This window comes from Grampus griseus (genome assembly GCF_964374135.1).
Source record: "Grampus griseus genome assembly, chromosome: 4".
NCBI classification, from domain to species: Eukaryota; Metazoa; Chordata; class Mammalia; order Artiodactyla; family Delphinidae; genus Grampus; species Grampus griseus.
The window spans coordinates 45,735,919-45,758,632 of NC_138997.1; the positions used below are offsets into that span (position 1 = coordinate 45,735,919).

Consider the following 22,714-nt stretch of genomic DNA (forward strand, 5'->3'; position numbering starts at 1 on the left):
CACATTCCCACCAGCAGTGCAAGAATGTTCCCTTTTCTCCACACCCTCTCCAGCATTTATTGTTTCTAGATTTTTTGATGATGGCCATTCTGACTGGTGTGAGATGATATCTCATTGTAGTTTTGATTTGCATTTCTCTAATGATTAATGATGTTGAGCATTCTTTCATGTGTCAAACACCCATAGTCTTTCAATTAGGTACTGTGTTCTGCTAAATTGAAATAATGTTGAGTGTTCATTTCAAAGCCAAACAACATCCAAAACACATACAAATTATGTATAAAGAAAATTTAAATGCAAGTTCAGGTAAAAAAAATTTTTTTAGAAGGAAAGAAACGAGGATTCTGAGAGTAGTGAACCAGATTCTGCCCTCTGTTTAGGGGTACGACAGGCTGAGAAGTTTAGGAAAGGAGACGTTAGTACCCCTTCGTGTGATATTTATTAGAGGTCCTATAGAATAGGGTTCTTTTCTCCCCACCCAACCTTATTCCAGGCTACAGTGCCCTCTGCTGGTAGAGGACAGGCCGACAGGGGGCTTGAAGAGTGTGCGGTAAAGGGAGAGCTGGCAACTGGGAGAGAAGCGCTAAACCTTGGGATGATCCTCACTTCTCTCCCTCCTATTGCATGTATCCCAGTGTCCTCATATCTAATTTGAAAATCTTGGAGGTTAAATGTCTGAACCGTCCTCATAACCATCCCCTCCTTTTCATTCTTGCTGCCACTACCCATTCATCCAAGCCCCTCATCATACCTGCAGCGTGGCAGCATCTCCTCACTCGGTTCCTAAATCTAGTTTCTTCCCTCTTCCGTCCAGCCTGTACTCATCTTTCTAAACTATAGCTCTGATTGTGTCTCTCTTCCACTCAGAAATTACTCTCCCCATAAAGTCAGACTCCCTGCCTTTCAGTTATTATCTGGCCCCAGCTTACCTTTCCAGTCTCTTCTCTCCACATACACCCAGTGCTCCAAGCAAACCCCATGTGCGTCTTTCTAGTCCCTTCTTCCTAATCTCTGCATCTCCAAGCTGTTCTCAAGGTCCAACTTAGATGCCGTCTTGAAGCATTTGATCTCCTTTTCGATCATTTCTCTCTGCTGTTCATTAGCTCTGTCTCTTCAGTGAAAAGCCACTTCCAGTTATTTGTCCATTTATCTCTCTCTGGGTGAAAAGTTCTCTGAATATCTGTGTGTCTTTTTTTTCTCTTTCTCCGACTGGCGTTTTTGCCAACAGTCAACACTCACTGTGTGTTTCTTGAGTAACTGAAGAGGGAGGTATTCTATCCACAACCCAATTGCCTGTCCAATCCCAATACCAGACACTATTCTGCTATTTCTGAAGCAGTCAACCAAATTACTATTGCTGTCCCTTCAAGCTTTTCTTTATTACAGGAGTACACTTGATGTGAAGCATAATGCCTTTGTTAGAAAATTCAAAACGTAACAGGATGATTTGTAGTTTCCTCTTCATTATATACTATTTGGGGTCTAGTCCATTGAGGTGTAATGCTAGAAATTACAAGTAAACAAAATGTTATTTTTCTAGGAAATATTGTTCTTTATCAAGCCATTAAAAGGGAATCAGATTCCAAAATCAAAGGCTTCTCAAATCACATAGCAACTCCAAAAATGATGTAAGGAAGGAAAATAAGAATTTTACTTTAATTATTTAATACTAGGGAAAAAGCTTATCTTCGTTTCTTGTAGGCTGATCTGCATAAACGAGAGAAGGAGCTGAGTCTCGAGAAGGAACAGAATAAGCGTCTGTGGGACCGGGACACAGGCAACAGCATCACCATCGACCACCTGCGGCAGGAGCTGGACAACAGGAACATGGAGGTGCAGCGCCTGGAGGCCCTCCTCAAGGCCATGAAGAGCGAGTGTCAGGACCAGATGGAACGGCAGGTCAGGCAGGGCTGGGCGGCTCCTCCTTGGTCTCCCCCAAAGTAGGGTTGTGGATTCTGTGAGCAACTTATAAAAACCTGTTGTTTATGTCTATATTTTTGATGACTTGTTAAATTTAAAATGTTAAGCTTTATCTCGTTTTTGTCCATTGTTGTGTAATGAAACTCCCATCCAATTTTCCTTTTCATTTCCACCTAGAAATTGGTAACCTAGTAATTGCTTATTTCAGAAAAACATCAAACCATAGGGAGATCTGAGGAACAGCAGGGTTGAAGGTTTCCAACAGATTTTTTTTGTTTTTGTTTTTCCCCCGGAATTAAGGGGCAGGTTGGAGGGAAATAGAAAGGGCAGTTTGTCTTCAATCCTACCACACTCTCCACTATTGCCAGTGTTATGCTAACTTAACTTGGTGTGGAAGACATCCTCAGAGGAAACTTGCCAAGCTCCTCCCAAACGCTAGAAAACCACTCTAGAGGAGGAGCATTATTATTCAATTAAGGCCTCTCCACCTTGGTCTAATTAACACATGTCAGTCTATGGTCTCTATGAGGTTCTGACAGCAGAACAATTTGAGACACTGTCAGATTCATGATTTCACGTTGTTGAGCTAACTTGTCATATCTCGAGACCTCTGTCTGTCTGCCTAAATTCATGAAATTCTTCTTTAACAATCAGATGGCAGCAATTCAGGGAAAGAATGAAAGTCTCGAAAAAGTGTCCTCCTTGACTGCTCAGCTTGAATCCACCAAAGAGATGCTCCGCAAAGTCGTAGAAGAGCTGACAGCCAAGAAATTGAGCCTGGAGAGCTCCGAGAGGACTGTGTTGGACCTGACAGCTTCGTTCCAGGAGAAGGAGAGAGCCATCGAGGCCACCAACTCGGAGATCATGAGGCTGCGCTCCCGGGTGGACTTGAAGCTGCAGGAGCTGCAGCATCTGAAGAATGAAGGGGCTCACCTCAGAAACGTGCAGACAGAATGCGAGGCCCTCAAGCTGCAGATGGCAGAGAAGGACAAAGTGGTCGAGATCCTGCGGCAACAGATTGAAAAGATGACGCAGCTGGTGGGCCAGCACGGACGGACGGCTGGCGCTATGCAAGTAGAGAAAGCCCAGCTGGAGAAAGAGATCAATGATAGGAGACTGGAGCTACAGGAAGTTAAGGTCTGTAGAGTGTTTTGTTGGTTTAGCTTCTGAAATATCTTTTTTCCCATGAGTAAGTATGACCTAATTGACTGGAAAGGGGTTTTGTAAGATGATTGTGGACACTCTGAAATTGTTTGAATGTATTTGTGTCAGTATGCATATATGTTTTTGTGAGAAAGTTTCCATACTTTTATCAGATTTCACAAGGAATGGCCCCAAAATGGTTCAGAACTGCTGACGGAAAAGAGAAAATCCAGCTTCTTCATGAAGCCTTTCCTGATCCCACAGTTTGAAGAAGTATTCTGTCCCTCTTCAAACAGACCTAAATTTGAACCCCATCTCTCACCACTCAATAACTGTAAAACACTGGACTGTTTGCTGAACGTTGGCTTCTGTGTCTGTAAACCAAAAAGCAAACAAAGAAAACAAAACCCCCAAAACCTATTGGGTTATTTGAGGCTTCCACGAGAAAATATGTATCAAGGATTTACTTAGCTTGGTTCCTGGCCTGTGGAAGATGTTTAGAAAATATTAGTTCTCTTCCCCCATTCCGTTCTCTCTCTTCTGAACCTTATCATACTGCATTTGTACCTGTTATAGCCTGGATCACATTCTGTATTGCACTGTGTGTGTGTGTGTGTGTGTGCGTGTGCTTGTGTGTGTGTGTGTGTGTGTGTGTGTGTGTATAAATAGCAATGTCTCCTCTTCCCTATAAGACTGCAGACTTCTTCAAGCAGGGTACACATCTTATTCATCTTTGTACCCCTGCCCCAGGACTTTGTGCCTTGCACCCAGCAGGTGCTCAGTAAATATTTATCAAAATTTAAAACTATTGAACCAATTTTTAAAAATTTGATTTCCTAAGCTTTATGTTACCTGTATCTGCCACGGTAAGTAGTAGGAGACAAGTCACATACAATTATTATTTTTCTTTTAGTTTTACTGAGATATAATTGACACAATACTGTATAAGTTTAAGGTATACAGCATAATGGCTTGATTTACATATATTGTGCAATGATTACCACAGTAAGTCAACATCCATCATCTCATATAGATACAAAAAAAATTAAATAAAACAATGTTTCTTCCCTTATGATGAGAACTTTTAGGATCTACTCTCTTAGCAACTTTCAAATATACCATACAGCAGTATTAATTATAGTCATTATGTTGTACGGTACATCACTAGTGTAGTTATTTCTGTTATATCTGGAACGTTGTACCTTTTGACCACCTGATCCAATTTCCCCTCCCCATCCTTTCCCTGCCTCTGATAATCACAAATCTTTTTTTAATATTGATTTTCTTTTTTTTTATAATTTATTTATTTGTTTATATTTTTGGCTGCATTGGGTCTCGTTGCTGTGCGCGGGCTTTCTCTAGTTGCGGTGAGCTGGGGCTGCTCTTCCTTGTAGTGCGTGGGCTTCTCATTTCGGTGGCTTCTCTTGTTGCGGAGCACAGGCTCTAGGCACGCGGGCTTCAGTAGTTGTGGCATGCAGGCTCAGTAGTTGTGGCTCACAGGCTCTAGAACACAGGCTCAGCAGCTGTGGTCCACGGGCTCAGTTACTCCATGGCATGCGGGATCCTCCTGGACCGGGGCTGTTCCTTGAACACATTACCCGTGCCTGGAGCTGTCCCCAGCCTGCCACATGCTTGCTCCTTTACCTCTTTGAGGTTTCTGCTCATCAGAGAAGCCTTTCCTGACCAACTGTGGCAGGGTCCCCAAGACCACTCACAGGGTGATCATTTACTAGGAGGACTCAAACAGTACTCAGCAGATAGTCGTGCTCATGGATAGGATTTATTACAATGAAAGGATCTAAAACAAAATCAGCCAAGGGTAAAAGCACACGGAGGAAACCAGGCACAAGCTTCCAAAAGTCCTCTCTGGCAGTCACGCAGCATATGCTTAATTCCCCCAGCAACAAGTTGTGACAACATGTGTCAAATGTTGCCAACCAGAGAAGGTCATTAGAGACTCAGTCTGCAGGGTTTTTATACTGGGGGCTGGTCATTTAGGTACTCCTTACCGGACAGGTGAATACAGTCTTCCGAAAGGAAAACAGGTGTTCAGCATAAATCGTTTTGTTTGCAGAACAGTTTAGGCAGAGTGGGCCACTTTTATTAGTTAGACTGGTGGGAACCCTCTCAAAATCCTGGCTGTTGGAACAGCCAACAGCCAGCCTGCCTAGCAGGCTTTCCTCAGGGTAGCAGTCAGGCTCTCTTCCACGTACCAACTTAGCTCACGTAGCAGCCCCCTCCCTGTGTTCATTCTCTACCCTCTCACCTTTTTAATTATTTTTTGTCCTCGTTATCTGGCTATTAAATATTTGTTTCATCTGTCTCCTCTCACTGGAATGTAAAGCCCCACGAGGGCGAGGACGCTGTTTGATTACTGCTGTACACGGCCAGGGCAGGGGAAGCCTCGCAGGTGAGGTGTTTTGGGAGTAAAACAAGGAGGTGCTCACCTAGGGCCTCCCCTACCTCCCCTGCTACGCTATCCCCAACAAATAACGTGGAGCCTGGCACAAAGTAGGTGCTGGTGTTCAATCCCTTTTTTTGAATGAATGAGTACAAAGAATAGGAATCATGAAGGGTTGCGGTCAGTGATACTGAGAATTAACATCTAAGGTTAAAAGGAAGTCAAATATTCCTTTTGTTTTCCAGCTTACTATTGCTGCTTTATATTTTATTTTTTTAGTTCTTACCCTGTCCTTTGTGTTTATCCCTATATTTAGATTTTGAAAGATAAAAAAGATGCAAAGATACGGGAGCTTGAAGCCAGAGTGAGTGACCTGGAGCTGGAAAATGTGAAGCTGGTGAATGCAGGCTCTGAGCGGCTCCGTGCAGTGAAGGACATCACACAAGAGAGAGATCGTTTATTAAGTGAGGTGAAAGCTAGTAGGAATGAGTTAAACAGTCTTACAGGTATGTTACTCCAATTCAAATTCTGCTAAAAAATAGGAGTGCTATCAGTGAAGTTCAATGAGGATCCTGGGACTATGTGAAAGAATGGTTCCTCATCCCAGTTACAAACATGGATAATTATGCTGTCCCAGTGGACACCTGAAATCCTGATGCTTCTCCTTGAAGCCCTCCCACAGCTTGCACTTATTAACCACTAACTTTAGTCAGTCTTCAGTGTCCATAAAATTCTTCACTGAGTTTCCAAGAGGAGGGTGAGGGAAGCGGAAACCTCGAGTCCTTTGAGTCAGATAGCTTGATTAGATGTTTAATAACGAAGCAACACATGTAAACAGACTTATGCAAATTTCTTGAAACAGAAAAATCCAAGGCCTTAAATTTTAAAAGGAAATACTCCTAGTTCACCAATAGTATGGTATAGGTATTATCTACTTCTCATACACACACACACACACACGCACACACACACACACACACACACACACACACACGCACACACGCATACATCTGCGATTCCTGAACACTTACTATGCCAGATGCTGAGACAGGCCCTAGAAACAACAGTGAGGCTCCTGGCTAGTTGAGAACCAGACCCGTATAGAACAGGTTACAGTACAGTGGGTGAGGCACAGTGGCCGTGTGCCGACTGCACATGTGGCAGAGGATAGAGAATCAGCCTCCTGTAGGAGGGAACATCTGTACTGGGCTTGATGGAGAAAAAGGAATTTGGCAGGTGAAAAAGAGGTAGAAGGGCAATCCAGGCAGAGAGAACATTATGGGCAGAAGCATGAAGGCATAAAATAACATAATGTGACCTCAGAAGTATTTACGGAAGTAAAAATACAAAGGAATGAGGACTAAGAAATGAGGCAGACAGTGTGGAGCCAGCAAAAGATATTAAGTAAGAGATTGTTGTCATCAAATTTACATGTTAGAAGGACATTGTCGGCAGGTAAAGAGAGAAAGGCAAGCCTAAAGGAACAGAGGCCACCCAGTTAAGGAGGGTTTTGCTGTAGTCCCAGGGAAAGGTGATGATAACTTGAACTGAGGCAGTGGCAGTGAGAAGGAGAGGAGAGGGAAGAATTAAGAATATTTTTGGAGATTGGAGGGACTGTGTATGTGTTTCAGGTTTTAAATTTGCAGTATTGGGAGAACAATGATACCAGCAGCTGAGAGAAGGAAACCAGGAGGGGTTGGCTTGCGGGCAGGAGGGTGAGACGCAGTCAGTGTGATACCGTTGGTCTGGGGGCACCAGGACATCCATGTGGAAGTGTCTGGTTAGACAGAGTTAGATCTTAGCAGAGAGGTCTTGGTTCTGTTTGTTCCCTATATATGTAAATCTATCTATCATATATAAATAGATAAATATAAATAAATAGATACTTGAATAAGTGTATGTGTGTATATGTGTGTGTGTGGGGGTGGGTGTGTGTGTATTCTTATGTATGAACAATGAATGCTGGGTATTTTGATAGTTACTGGAGATAAAAAATCAGATAAGACACATGGCGGCCTCAGGTTACTTACCATGTGGTGGACATTTCATCTACCTCCAGCTGGAGGTTAAATCTGTTGTGGTAGATATGATTATCCAAGAAGGTTTAAGATGAAATAGATGTGAGCCAATTATACTGGCTGGGAAAAAGCAGTAAATAATAAGTGGGTAAAGGAGGAAGATCCACCCAAGCAGATTAAAAAGAGTCAGATGCCTGGAAATGTGTATGTACATCTAATTTTTGTAACAAATGATGTAACTAGATGGAATCTCTTTCAGCTCTAAAATTCTATGATCATTAATTACAAATACAATATACTTTATAACGATGGAGTAGAAAAAATTAATCAACTATTATTGATTATCACGTTGTACAGAGGACTATGAAGTCTTAAAAAGGAATTTTCGAAACAAAAGTGAAGAAATGGAAACTACTACAAATAAGCTGAAAATGCAATTAAAATCTGCACAGTCTGAGCTAGAACAAACAAGAAATACATTAAAGTCAATGGAAGGATCTGATGGTCACGGTATGCTTTAGTAGCTTTTTTCCTTTTGTTTTTAATTCCCTTGGTCTAGATTTATTAAAACACAAACCTAGATACATTGCCTTTCACCTCTTCACAGGGCAGCATGCTGTGAGAGACATACAACAATAGGTAAATAGGTATCACTTATGGGTGTTATATAGCAGTAGTTCTCAGGTTTTTGTGGGGTTTTTTGAGGGAAATTGCCATTTACTTAATTTAATCTTTAAGTATCTGAATCTTTCTTTTTCTGTAGCTATTTCAATAATTTCTAACAGACCTCAATGTCCATAAATGCCAGTTAATTGTTTTTAAGGAAGTGTTGATATAAATACGGGTTACCAATAATTTTCATTCAACACCTTATTTTTCACACGTTTATTATCTACATAAACTGTGTACCTGTGGCTAATTGTCAGTTCCCAATTCCTTCTCTGAGATGAAGATGGGAGGGAGCCCTGGGAATTGAACTGCTAGGATGAGGGGTCCCTTCAACCACTTACCTGTTCCCTTTTCACCTTGCTGCCCATATTAATTCAGAGAGAGAAGGTTAGTTGCTGTTTCATATTATTCATATCATTGTTTGTGTGGCTACTATATTAGCTGACTGTAAGAATAAATATTTAACTAAAGGCTACATTTTTTCTATTTCTCAGTATTTTTTCATGTTAAAAGGCTTACGTTTGTGCTTACTTCAACAGCACATATACCAAAATTGGAAAGATACTGAAGGAGATTCCCATGGCCCCTGCACAAAGATGGCACGCAAATTCTTGACGCGTCCATATTTTGTGCGGTTCTTGGAGATTCAGCTCTTTCTTCGCTGGTTAACACCAAGAAAATGGTGGGGCTTGGAGAGATCACTCCACAGGCCCATCTGGGGTCTGTCCCCTCGTCCCCTCCACCAGACAGAGTCTCGTCCTCAGTGTATTCCAGGCCTCTCCACAACTGCCCCAGTCACATTACCATTGTTAAATTAACTAGGTAATCCTGTATTTGCTCTCGAATGCCTATTTTCATTGATTAAGATCACCTTAAAACAAAAACTTTATTAAGAAATTTACCTTTGAAGGCCAACCATGATCCACTTAATCAGACCAAAATTCTTCAAAGTGGTGAGCAAATGATGCCAGCCAATCAGTGTACTGTGCCTGTATTAACCCTGTCTTTGACAGTTTAGCTATAAGAACTGTATCTTATTAGGAAGAAGTCACACCTTTCATCCTCCAATAGTTTGCTTTTAAAGAATGGCACATTTTCTTTTTCTTGTTAACCTCTAAGCTCTAGCTGGACCTAACTCAAAGCAGTGGCATTTTCAAACCTCTTTTCTCAGCTGACTCCAAGAAACAACATAAGGTCTCTGACTTTGAATTTCCAAACAAGGATGAACTTTATTTATCTTTTCAGTGGCCTGCCATATCTTAAGTATTCAGTGCCTACTACCTGTCTAGAACATTCTCATCCTGTCATCAGTTTTAGTAAAATAATCACATATATGCTTGTATTGCCAGTTTGACTTCTGAAACAGCAGTGAGTTCCAAGCACATGACGGTAACCATGAGATTGGAAATTGAGTCGTTCGTGATATCACTGGGATCTTTTAAAAGATCACTAATAGTAGATGTCTTGCGTGGTATTTTATATATCAGTTTGTAGAAAAATTATTTTAGTAAAAATACTATATACATTTTTCATTTTATGACTGTATATATTTTGTGTGTATATATTTCCTATATGTGTAAGTATGAACTTGGTCAGCATTATTTATTACTGTTGGAGATACGGCAAATTATGATGGCCAGTGAAATTAATTCTAGCAAGGAATCACAAAACATCATCATTTATATACATTTCTGAGCTCAAAACCTCTGAGTAATTGCTGAAAATTGTTATATCCCAATATTGTGAAATCTGAAGACATTTTCTGTGAACACTTCTTTGAAACTGTCCAGGTGCCTTGGAGGAATCTTACCTGTCACCTTCTCATAATGTTTGACCATCAAATTATAGTCACCTCTCAAAATTTAGAAACTTTAGAAACTAAGATACAGTTTAGTTCCTTTTTTTCCAGCTATGAAAGTGGCAATGGGGATGCAAAAACAAATTACGGCTAAAAGAGGTCAGATAGATGCCCTTCAGAGCAAGATACAATTTTTAGAAGAGGCCATGGCAAATGCAAACAAGGTAAGTCTCTGTCCTTGGAATGGGGGAAGCCAATACGTTCACTCATTAGTAAACTACAACACAGAAGAAGGTGTAGCAGAGATACAAAGTACAATGGAAGAAAGACAAGAGTTTATTCCTGACAGAGAGAATGAGGAGAAAGTTCCTGAAGGAACATTTGAGCAGGACCTTGAAAGAGCTAGTATTTTTTTTTTTTTTGTAACTACTCTGGAATGAATTTTATTTTATTTTATTATTTTTTTCCTTGGTCCTCTTTTATTATTTTTTTGCATGTATCTATTCTTTTTTAAAAAATAAATTTATTTATTTATTTATTTATTTACTTTTGGCTGTGTTGGTTCTTCATTGCTGCACAGGGGCTTTCTCTAGCTGTGGCGAGCAGGGGCTACTCTTCGTTGCGGTGCACGGGCTTCTCACTGAGGTGGCTTCTCCTGTTGTGGAGCACAGGCTTAGTTTCCTGTTGTGGGCTCTAGGAGTGTGGGCTTCAGTAGTTGTGGTGCACGGACTTAGTTGCTCCGCGGCATGTGGGATCTTCCCGGACCAGGGCTCAAACCCGTGTCCCCTTCATTGGCAGGTGGATTCTTAACCACTGTGCCACCAGGGAAGTCCCCATGTATCTATTCTTTTTCAGATTCTTTTCCTATTTTGGTTGTTACAGATTATTGAGCAGAGTTCCCTGTGCTATACAATAGGTCCTTGTTGGTTATCTATTGTACTTTAAATACAGCAGTGTGTATATGTCAATCCCAAACTCCCAATCTATCCCTCCCCACGACCCTTCTCCCCAGTAACCCTAAGTTCGTTCTCTAAGTCTGTGAGTCTGTTTCTGTTTTGTAAATAAGTTCATTTGTATCATTTCTTTAGATTCTGCATATAAGCGATATCATATGATACTTGTCTTTCTCTGTCTGACTTACTTAACTTAGTATGATAATCTCCAGGTCCATCCATGTTGCTGCAAATGGCATTATTTCATTCTTTTTTATGGCTGAGTAATATTCCATTGTATAGATGTACCACATCTTCTTTATCCATTCATCTGTCGATAGACATTTAGGTTGCTTCCATGTCCTGGCTATTATTAACAGTGCTGCAGTGAACATTGGGGCGCAGGTATCCTTTTGAACAATGATTTTCTTCGGATATATGCCCAGGAGCGAGATTGCTGGATCATATAGTAGCTCTACTTTTAGTTTTTTTTTTTTCTTTTTTTTTTTTTTGCACTACGCAGGCCTCCCACCGCTGCGGCCTCTCCCGTTGCGGAGCACAGGCTCCGGACGCGCAGGCCCAGCGGCCACAGCCCACTGGCCCAGCCGCTCCACGGCATGTGGGATCTTCCCAGACCGGGGCATAAACCCATGTCCCCTGCATTGGCAGGCGGACTCCCAACCACTGCACCAACAGGGAAGCCCTATTTTCAGTTTTTTAAGGAACCTCCATACTGTTCTCCATAGTGGCTGCACCAATTTACATTCCCACCAACAGTATAGGAGGGTTCTGTTTTCTCCACACCCTCTCCAGCATTTTATTGTTTGTAGATTTTTTGATGATGGCCATTCTGACTGGTGTGGGGTGATATCTCATTGTAGTTTTGATTTTTATTTCTCTAATAATTAGTGATGTTGAACATCTTTTCATGTGCCTCTTGGCCATCTGCATGTCCTCTCTGGAGAAATGTCTATTTAGGTCTTCTGCCCATTTTTTGATCGGGTTGTTTGTTTTTATGATATAAGCCGCATGAGCTGTTTGTAAATTTTGGAGACTAATCCTTTGTCGGTCACATCATTTGCAATATTTTCTCCCATTCTGTGGGTTGTTTTTTTTGTTTTGTTTGTGGTTTCCTTTGCTGTGCAAAAGCTTTTGAGTCTAGTTAGGTCTCATTTGTTTATTTTTGTTTTTATTTCCATTACTCTGGGAGATGGATCGAAAAAGATATTGCTGCAATTTATGTCAGAGTGTTCTTCCTATGTTTTCCTCTAGGAGTTTTATAGTGTCCGGTCTTACATTTAGGTCTTTAATCCATTTTGAGTTTATTTTTGCGTATAGTGTTAAAGAATGTTCTAATTTCATTTTTTTTACATGTAGCTGTCCAAGAGCTAATATTTTAACTGCAAGAAGTAGGCAGAAGGATATTCATGGTAGAGAGACGGAATGGTTATAAACAAAGCATATTCAGTTCTGCTGTAGTGCAACATATGTGTTCCTGAAATGACCACGCTATGCAAAATTGTGCCATAAAAGCCACCATGGGGCTTATCAGAGCAGTGGGATCAGCACCACACTAACGAACTTCATCAGTGACAAAAGGAAAACAGGAACCTAATGGAAATGGAAGCACTGTTTTACACATGTTAAATGGTTAAGAGATACATAAATACTACAATTAGGATGGCCCTTTATCTTAAAAAAGACTGGAAGTTTGCTTGTGCCTTGAAGAATGGCAGCATGGGAGTTGTTAGGAAGGGGTAGAAGGTGGGTTTCCTGTAACACAGGATGTGCATGGACATAGCTCATAACCCACGGTAAACTGAGGGAGCTGATAGTTGTTTGAAGAGTGTGTATGTATGCTTTTTGTGTATTTCTGTGCAGCTCTGTTTAGCTGGGTGCTGTTTTCTGCCTTGACCCCGTATTTCTCATAAATGAAACTCTGCATAAGTAAATGTGAAATTTGTGTTATATTCAAATGTTCCCTGATAACATCAATCACTTTGGAACAAATTTGCACTTTTAGAAGAAGAGTTATAACAGAACTGACTGTAATGGAGATGAGAAGGTAAACAGCATAAGCAGAAAATAAGGGCAACTAAAATAATTGCTTTCCCCTTACCGAAAATGCTGAAATACTTTTTTTAGAATGAGGCTAAGTATTAACGAATATATACATACATTTGTGCATACCCCTCATCATATGGACTTATTTATTTCCTGTGCTTTTGTTCTTTCCCACTTTTTTCTCCCCTCCATTTCTTATCCTAAATTTGTTCTTTTCTTTTTCTTCTTCCATTATTTGCCTATTTGGAACCTAAAGCAGGGCTTATCCTCGTCCTCCCCAAGGGTACTTAAGGCAGTAAGAGGTTACTGCCTGCTGTCACCAGAAACACCTTCACCTAGTAAAGGAAGGTGTTCATCAAAGCTCGATGACATTCCTCTCAAACAGGAAGGAGGCAGCTTGAAAAATTAATCCTTCTTTCTTTCTCATCAGAAAAGGAAAAACTATTTGTATCCAAAATGTGTATTACAGTGGTGATACCTACTACCTTGTTTACATTAAACATTTTCTCTATGAAAAAAATATACATATAGAAAGAAATATAGACTCAGTAAGTTCAGGTTTATATCTTAACTTGATTACTATGCATTTGTTCTCTTCTACCCATTTCATGATGTATTTTAAAGGAATGAACTAATTTTAATGAAACTTTGTTAGATACCAAAGATTCTCCATAAGTTTATCAGTAAGCTCATTCTCATCACTGGATCACAGTGACTTTGAGGACAGGAACTGTGTGCCCTATTTCTTTTTATGCCAGAGGGTCTATAGTAGGCATTTGTGAAATGAATATTTAACCATTTGTGAAATTAATATTCAACCTTGAAACAAAATAGAAAACCCATAAAGATTTCAAATACGTGTGTCTTCTTTAAATCTCTTGTGTCATTTTAAAGAAGTTTCAATTTGATTTGGTATATGATTTCTCAATTCACCACAACACTGTCTCTTTTTATGACAGCACAGTTATTACATATTTCATAGGTTTTATCAAAGATTTAGTAAGCCTAGAAAGAAGTAATAAACTAGTAGTGATAAAAATGAGAGAGAACATGGTAACATAATTCTAGCAGCTCCCAACTCCAATCCATATACAGTTAAGCTATAGTTCAGATCTTTACATAATAGTTTTATATTTCCATCACATCTCAGCATCTACATCAGTATATTATTTCTGATATTTTCTCCTCTGTAATTGTAGGAAAAGCATTTGCTAAAAGAAGAAAAGACAAAATTAAGCCAGGAATTGAGTACTGTTGCAGCAGAGAAAAACAAGATGGCGGGAGAACTAGAAGTCCTACGATCTCAGGAACGCCGACTGAAAGAAAAGGTTGCTAATATGGAAGTTGCTCTTGATAAGGTGGTTATTAACTAAATATATAAAATAGTTATCAACTAAATAGTTATTAACCAAGTGGAATTGTTCTGAATGAAAGGTCCATGTTGATAGGAACCAAATCTGTCAAACTGTATTGTATCCCAGTCACCTCACACAAGAAAAAAACTGTATCCTGTACAGAAGGCTGAGCTTTAAAAACATAGTCATGATGCATACTTTTTACAAAATTATCTTTTTTCTGGCTAACAGGTCACAAGAGCAGTCAGATATAAGATATAAGATGCTCCTGGTATCCTTTGTGACCTGAATAACTAAAAATACCACCAATCTAACTTACCATCAAAGAAGGACTTGAATACTAGGTGGAATACAGTCTGTTAATAATATCCATACATAGATAAAGTAATGCTAACGTCTGGCACTTTGTGGAGTTCAAAAAGTGCAGGTGGGGAGCTTCCCCGGTGGCACAGTGGTTAAGAATCTGCCTGCCAATGCAAGGAAACAGGTACGAGCCCTGGCCCGGGAAGATCCCACATGCCGCGGAGCAACTAAGCCCATGCACCACAACTAGTGAGCCTGAGCTCTAGAGCCCACAAGCCACAACTGCTGAGCCCACGTGCCACATCTACTGAAGCCTGCGCGCCTAGAGCCTGTGCTCTGCAACAACAGAAGCCACGACAGTGAGAAGCCCGCACACTGCAACGAAGAGTAGCCCCCGCTCACCGCAACTAGAGACAGCCCACGCACAGCAATGATGACCCAACACAGCCAAAAATAAAATTAAAAAAAACAAATAAATTAATCAATTAAAAAAAAGAAAAAGTGCAGGTGAGGAACACAGCTTAAAGAATGAGAAGGATCAATGATGACACTGTATTTGTCATTGCCATTTATTGTAGAGAAGTAAATCTCTCTTTGTGTCCCCTGAAAACTCTGGAAGCCTAAAAATATACCAAGACTAGTCATTGATTCTTGAGAAATCAGAGCATTCATGGTGATAGAAAATGACCTGTGATCCCACCTATTTAAACTTAGGTCTTAGAACATGATATATTGACTCAATGAATTTCAGTTGTGGTTATTTTTATAGAAATGTTTTTACATTGCTAAAGCTGTTTGCTCATTTCATCCTTAGTTCATTCATTCTTCTGAGTGCCCTCCACATACTAAATGCCATGTAGATGCTGGGGCTATAGAGGATAAAGACATGGCCTCCAATTACTCTCAAGTTTTCTGAATAAAACATAAATAAATAGATAAATGTAATACAGTGTGCCAAGAACAGGGGCAGTTTCCTTGAAGAGATGGCGACTCTGCATTTATACATTAATAAAATAAAATTGCATACAGAATGGAGGGTAAACCACATGTGGTTGCTTGATTGTAGGCATCTTTGCAGTTTGCAGAATGTCAAGATATAATACAGCATCAGGAACAAAAATCAGTGCACCTAAAACTTCAACACACTTTGGATGTAAAAGTAAGATCTTTTTTCATCAAAAATAGTAGTTTAAGCAAAAATTATGCCTTGGTTTGATATACTTTCATATATTCCCCATGTACTTGAGATACATTCAAGTGTACTTTTAACATTATCTAATATTAGCAATTATAAAATCTGTGCATTGTACAGATTATACCTATCCTTTTCATATATAGTAACAAATTGAAGCACCATGCTTTATGTTAAGTCTATACTGAATGAGGGAAACATAGAAGTACCTACCTTGGGGAACCAGAGGTTTGTGTACAGGAGGTCAAGTATGTTTGGCTTGTTTGGAAAATTTAAAAAATGATGTAATTTGCATGACAAAACATGTCTTCTTTAAAAATAGTAGATTTTTCCACTGGAGTATATGTCTGGCTTTCGAGTATATTTTAAAGTTGCAGACATACTTTAAAGTCTCAATACTGGATATTTTCACAGGCAGAAGCACTCCATAGTTGGAGAGGGTCTTTCTCAGTAGTATGTCAGAAGTAGTGTGGAGTGTTTGGCAAAGTTAGAAACCAACGTAGTAGCATCCCATCCAAGATATGTTTTCACATCTGGAATGATTTTATCCATCAGAAGTGTGAAGGCATCTTCCTAAGCCCATGATTAGTCCCCAAAGAGTGATATACACCCGAATCATCTTGCTTAATACTTTGGCTTAAAACTTTGTAGAAGTTCAACATGTAAGACTGAAATTATATTTGCAAAAATACATTTTGATTTCACAATTCTCACTGTAGGTTGACAGTTATTTTGCTCACATGTATATTGTCTTCCAGGAACTTAAGGGCCCTGGATACACCTCCAATTCTTCTGTGAAACCACGCCTTCTACAGCCATCTGCTGCCCAGTCTGCAGCCAGCTTCCTATCTCATGTAAGTAACTAGTCTTGTAGTCTAATCACACATGAAATCACACATGAAAATCAATTTCATTAGTTAATAGTCCTATTGTACATATAGCAACAGGGTTGCTAGTAACCTACCAGTTATCCTGCTTATGCATTTAAATGAAAAGCATGCACTGCAAAATGAAAAAGTTGAAATGGACTATTTTCACACATATGAGTTATGTGCACTGATAAACTAGCTATCACCCAGCAAGTAACATTCTGTCAAACAAAAGAATATTATTAATATTAGAAGTTAACATGGTTCTCTCTGGAGACTGGAACTTGGAGGTGGGCAGAGGAAGGAAAGGAGACTGCTGCTTTTTGTTTTAAGTGTTATAAAATCATTTTACCTTTAAAACTATATGCACGTTACATTGATAAAAATTAAATTAAACCCCTCTCCCCATGAAGCAAACAACAAACACAACAAAGAACATTTGACCAGGAGTCATTGGGACTCAAGATGTGTCTCTAACTGCTTTGTGTGACCTTGGAAACTGAGTTAAATATATTGTTCCTTTTCATCTCTAATGAGGAGTCTGGACTATAGATCATCTCTGGGGTTTTCTAGAAGATCAGCTCTGAAATTCCATGACTCTTCATTACCCAAAAGCCAGCCTAGTAGTTAGGCTCTTTAATACATAGACTGTACTTGATTATAAAGAATCTCATCCATCACTGAAAAAGTACTAGTCATAAGTCTATTAAATTTAACACTTTAATTGTAATTCTAACAGCAGTAATGAAGTGTATTATCTAAATAGAGTGTTAAGCATGTTTTATACAATTTCTTCCCTTAAAAATGTTTATTATATAATTTTACACGTTAAATGTAACATACATTCTTTGTTTTATTCACTGATGTGTTCCAAGCACCTGGAACAGTATCTAGCATGTGGTAGGTATTCAGTACATATTTGTCTAATCGGTGAATGAATTCATTGTAAAATATTGTGTTCAGGTTTTCATTGTTTCTACTGACAAGTCAGTTTTAAGTCTTGTTGTCGCTTTTTGGGAGGTACTTTTTTTCTCTAACCACTTTAAAGATTTTCTCTTTGTTTTGGTTTAAGCAGTTTGACTGTGATGTGCCTGTGTATAGTCTTCTTTGTATTTATCTTTCTTGGGGCTCACTGATCTTCCTGGATGTGTGGATTGATATCTTTCATTGATTTTGGAAAATTTTTATCTTTTATATTCTTGACTATTTTTTCTGCTCCATTCTCTTGTTTCCTTCTGTGACTTGTACTATTAAGTAACTTTATTTTTTAAATTGGTATGTGATAACTCCATTGTCTGAATCCCCTATGAACTTCTGACCATTGTTTCTCTTGGTTTCTGGTCATATTTTTGTCTGCTCTTTTTACTGCCTTTTTTTCAAGACTATTTTTTAGAGCAGTTTTAGATTCACACCAAAATTGAAAAGAAGATACAGAGATTTCCCTTATACTCCCTGCCCTCACACATGCACAGCCTCCCCATTATAAACATCATTCACCAGAATGATGTGTTATCAAGGGTGAACCTACATCAGCACATCATAATCACCCAAAGTCCATAGTTTACCTTGGGGTTTGCTCTTGGCGTGGTACATTCTATGGATTTGGACAAATGTTTATACATATGTCATAATTGACATATATCCATCATTATCATATCATACGAAGTATTTTCACTTTACTAAAAGTTCTGCCTCCCCCGCATCCACCCCTGGCAACCATTGATCTTTTTATTGTCTCCCAGTTTTACCTTTTCCAGAATGTCATTGAGTTGGAATCATACAGTATGTAGCCTCTTCAGATTGGCTTCTTTCACTTAGTAATATGTATTTAGGATTCCTCCATGTCTTTTCATGGCTTGATAGTTCATTTCTTTTTAGCACTGAATTTTCATTGTCTGGATGTACCACAGTTTATCTGTTCATCTACTAAAGGGCACCTTGGTTGCTTCCAAAGTTTGGTGATTGTGAATAAAGCTGCTATAAACATCCATGTGCAGGTTTTTGTGTGGACACGTTTTCAACTCCTTTGGGCAAATATCAAGAGCATGATTGCTGGGTCATATGGTAAGAATCTGTTTAGTTTTGTAAGAGACTACCAAACTGTCTTCCAAGGTGGCTGTACCATTTTACACTCCCACTAGCAGTGAATGAGAGTTCCTCTTGTTCCACAGCCTTGCCAGCATTTGGCAGAGATTATATAATCCAGTGGTTTCCTGAGAATGGGTGCATTTCATTCATTAAGTGTTTTAAAACCTTGCATGTCTGAAAATACCTGTATTCTTCACTTACATTTGATTGATGTGCAAAATGTTGTTGCTATTGTGCCATTTTGATTCCAGGGCTTTTGTACGTGACCTGTTTGTTTCTCAAAGATTTTAGAGTCTTTTCTTTACCTCTGGTGTTCATTTCAGGGTGATCTCTGCTGAGGGTCTTTTTCCCTTCATTGTGCAGGCTCTTATGTTCTTTCTTCTCTGAAATTTTCTTGTGTCATTTATTTGATCATTTTCTTCCTTCATTTTTTCAGTTCTCTCTTTCTAGAATTCCTGTTAAGTCACCTATTAAGCCTTCTGGATTTATTCTCTAATCTCCTTTAATTTTGACTTCCAATTTCCATCTCCTCATATTTTATTCCCACCTTCTGGGAAAACTCCTCAACTCTATCTTCCAAACATCTATTGAATCTTTTTTCTGATATCATGTATTTTTAAAAATTTCCAGGAGGCTTTTCTTGTTTTTTAAATCTTCTCTTTATATAGGTTTATGTTCTTTTGTGGATGCAGTACTTCCTCATTTCCGTCTAAGGATATTAGTATCAGTTTTTCAGTAATTTCTTCTGTTACCTAAATTATTGCTGTTTCTTTAAATTCATTTTTTTTCTGTTTGTTTTGATGTCTGTCTTTCATGTTGGAGATTTTCCTTCACTGTTTGGCGATCATTGGCTCTCCATTCATATTTAAGACTGAGGCCCTAAAAAACCAATGAAAAGCACTTCGTAAGTTTCACAGGATTTGTTAGCTAGTAGATGGTTAGATATTACTTTTTAACCGAGGGATCCAAAAATGATCTTAGTTTTTTTTCTTGGTCCTGTTAATTCCCTTAAAGAGCGATTGTCTTACTACAGACTTGTAGATATAAATCTATCTGCCAGTATTCTGAGAGGTGAGTGAGGCAGGGAATCTGGGGTATCTATATATCTGTAAATCTTACTTTATGCTTATATTTTCAGTTTGCAACCTTCCTCCTGCCATGCCAGATATCCTTTTGGAGCCTAAAGTCCTTTGGTTCAATCTCACCCAGAGATTAAGCCTCTAAATGTATTTAGGGGAAAAGAACGAATTATTACCTGACTCCGTGGGGAGGACATCTGGTATTCTTACAGCTTCTACCATAAATTTTTAGCCAGTCCTCCCATTTTGCTGCCCTGTCCCTTACCCTGGCCTTCCTTTCCTCTTTATCCTTGTTAATTTCTTTAGTGTCATTTTAGTGGGGCTTCAGATAGAGCAAAAATAAATGCCAAGTCTTATGTTTAAAAGCAGAATATCTCTATGTGCATTGTTCTCCATTGCCCCTTCATTTATCTCGTTTCATTTTAGTCTTCTTGTTCCGTGATTCTAATAATAGTCATTACTTACTGAACACCAGGCACTGTGCAGCATACTTTCTATAGATTATATAATGTATTCCTCACAACCACCCGCACGAGATAAGTGCTGTTATTATACTTATTTTACAGAGGAGGAAACTGAGGCTTGGAGAAGCTAAGTGACTTACAGAGTTCACACTCCAAAAACCCAGTTGTGCCAACACTTAACCAAGAGAGCCTGAGCCTAGAACCTGTCTCCTTAGCCAGTTATACTGTATTCATTCTCTACACCACACTGTTGAATGCTGTTTATAAACAAAATAAATGGATGATGACGTAAATAGATACTCTACCTGAACCAACAGTGTATTTCATTAGGTCTTTGTGGATGAATATTATACCATTTTGGAAGTACAAAGGCATTAAAAATTATCCAATTGATTGCCCTAGTTTTAACAGGTGAGAAAATGGTAGAACCAGAAAAATTATATTATGTGATTTGATCCAAGCTCAAACACCAAGAACATGTATATATGTATGTGTATCTAAATACATGCCTACACAGACAGACACATACACACAAATAATTGGTAGCTTGACATAGAAGATTTTAGATGAAAGTTTCAGATAAAGGCTATTGTAGCATATAAAAATAAAAGATTTCCAGGCTCATATAATTTATTTTGTTTATATATCAGACTCTGTACACATGCACTGTAATTTGTGCTAGCTGTGCTTGATCTTTGTTGTTGAAGTACCCATGATGTGAGCAAGATTTTCAGCAAGACTTTGTAACTTTTGTCTTATTTCCTACTCACCCATTTTTAGTATACAATATAAAAATATATATATATATTCTAAACAGTATATTTTTATTCCATTTTTATTACCGCCTTCTGACAGGAACATAAGTATTATAGGAGTTGGATTTGGTCAGACGTTCTCAAAATAGAGTAGTCTAATTCAAACTGAATGAGATCAAGCTTTTATTTTTAGCTTTTACATTCATCTTCTATCTTTGGAAAATGGAGCTAGGAGGAGTTGAGAAGCACACATTCTCCCTAGACATTACTTATCTTACATTATAACTCATAAGTTTGCCTGTAATGCACTCAAGGCCATTAGAGAGAACAGTATTTGGGGAAGATGGAGGTACATTAGAGATATAATTTGCAAGGTATTTTGGAAACAAATTTAACATAAAATAATTTCAGAGTCAAAATGTAATAGGACGCTAATCAAATCACAAAACAAACCTTAAGTTTAACAACAACAGTATAAGCTTATATTCTTCCCTTGAAACCAAAAAAGCTTGTAGAAGTTTTAACCTGAAAATGTATGTCCCCTAGCAATAGCCTTAATGTGTATCCTAAGGGTCAGAGATTGGAGTGGGAGAGAGCAAGATTCTTTGATGGGCTCCAGTAACTTCAGGAAGAGCTTATATGTAGCTATTTCTTTACCAGCCAGACAGGAGTCATATGTAAAGAATGTTTTTAAATTGTTCATTTCCTAGCTATTTTCTAATTTTTAAAAGTGTATTTTTCTCATGTTATAAATCAAAATATGTTCCATATGAATCAAACAGCATACAAAAGTATTAAAAATGAATCAGTGAAAGCATTACAAGATTTATAAACATTAAAAGGAACGATTGGGACTTCCCTGGTGACACAGAGGTTAAGAATCCACCTGCCAATGCAAGGGACATGGGTTCAAGCCCTGGTCTGGGAAGATCCCATGTGCCGCAGACCAGCTAAGCCTGTGTGCCACAACTACTGAGCCAGCTCGCCTAGAGCCCGTGCTCTGCAACAAGAGAAGCCACCGCAATGAGAAGCCCGCGCACCGCAATGAAGGTTAGCCCCCGCTCGCCACAACTAAAGAAAGCCTGCACACAGCAACAAAGACCCAACACAGCCAAAAATAAATAATAAATTAACTAATTAATTTTAAAAAGGAACGATTGATTATTTTGAGTAAATAAAACTTAAATCACAAAACCACCATAAACAAAATCAAAACACAAACTAGAAAAATATTTCTAATAAATAAAGGGTTAATGTGTATAATATAGAGAGTTTTTACATACCCAGATGAAGATAGCATATACTCTAAAAGAAAAGTGTACTAAAGATATGGATACAAAATTCACATAAGAAATGCATATAGTCAATAAACATGAAAAATGTTCAAACTCATTTATAAACAAATAATAATTACTGCATATTAAAGCAAAAAAAACTAACAATTTTGCATATAAAATGGTCAAATGGTAACGGGAAGGGTGCAGCATAATGGCCACTCTTGTATCATACCTTACTGATAAAGATATAAATTGATATGATTTTGTCATTTTTGCTTCCAAAGTTCACTGTTTCTTTTTTTTTTTTTCTTTTTAAATTAATAGACTAATTTTTTAGGGTAGTTTTAGCAGAAACTAGAGAATTGAGCAGAAAGTTTAGAGAGCTCC

At 38.6% G+C, this 22,714-nt stretch overlaps 1 protein-coding gene across 1 annotated transcript in view; it reads left to right on the forward strand.

Annotated features, from left to right (window-relative positions):
• The window catches only part of CCDC158 (coiled-coil domain containing 158), a gene marked incomplete at both ends in the record, with an annotated part of 84,667 nt that overhangs the window by 22,533 nt on the left and 39,420 nt on the right, over positions 1-22,714 (forward strand). Inside the window, 8 exons of the mRNA XM_082653701.1 lie at positions 1,702-1,899; positions 2,575-3,057; positions 5,781-5,970; positions 7,840-7,992; positions 10,061-10,173; positions 14,145-14,303; positions 15,670-15,762; positions 16,554-16,649. Coding sequence (XP_082509827.1) covers positions 1,702-1,899; positions 2,575-3,057; positions 5,781-5,970; positions 7,840-7,992; positions 10,061-10,173; positions 14,145-14,303; positions 15,670-15,762; positions 16,554-16,649 — 1,485 coding nt within the window. The remainder of the gene's footprint in view (positions 1-1,701; positions 1,900-2,574; positions 3,058-5,780; positions 5,971-7,839; positions 7,993-10,060; positions 10,174-14,144; positions 14,304-15,669; positions 15,763-16,553; positions 16,650-22,714) is intronic.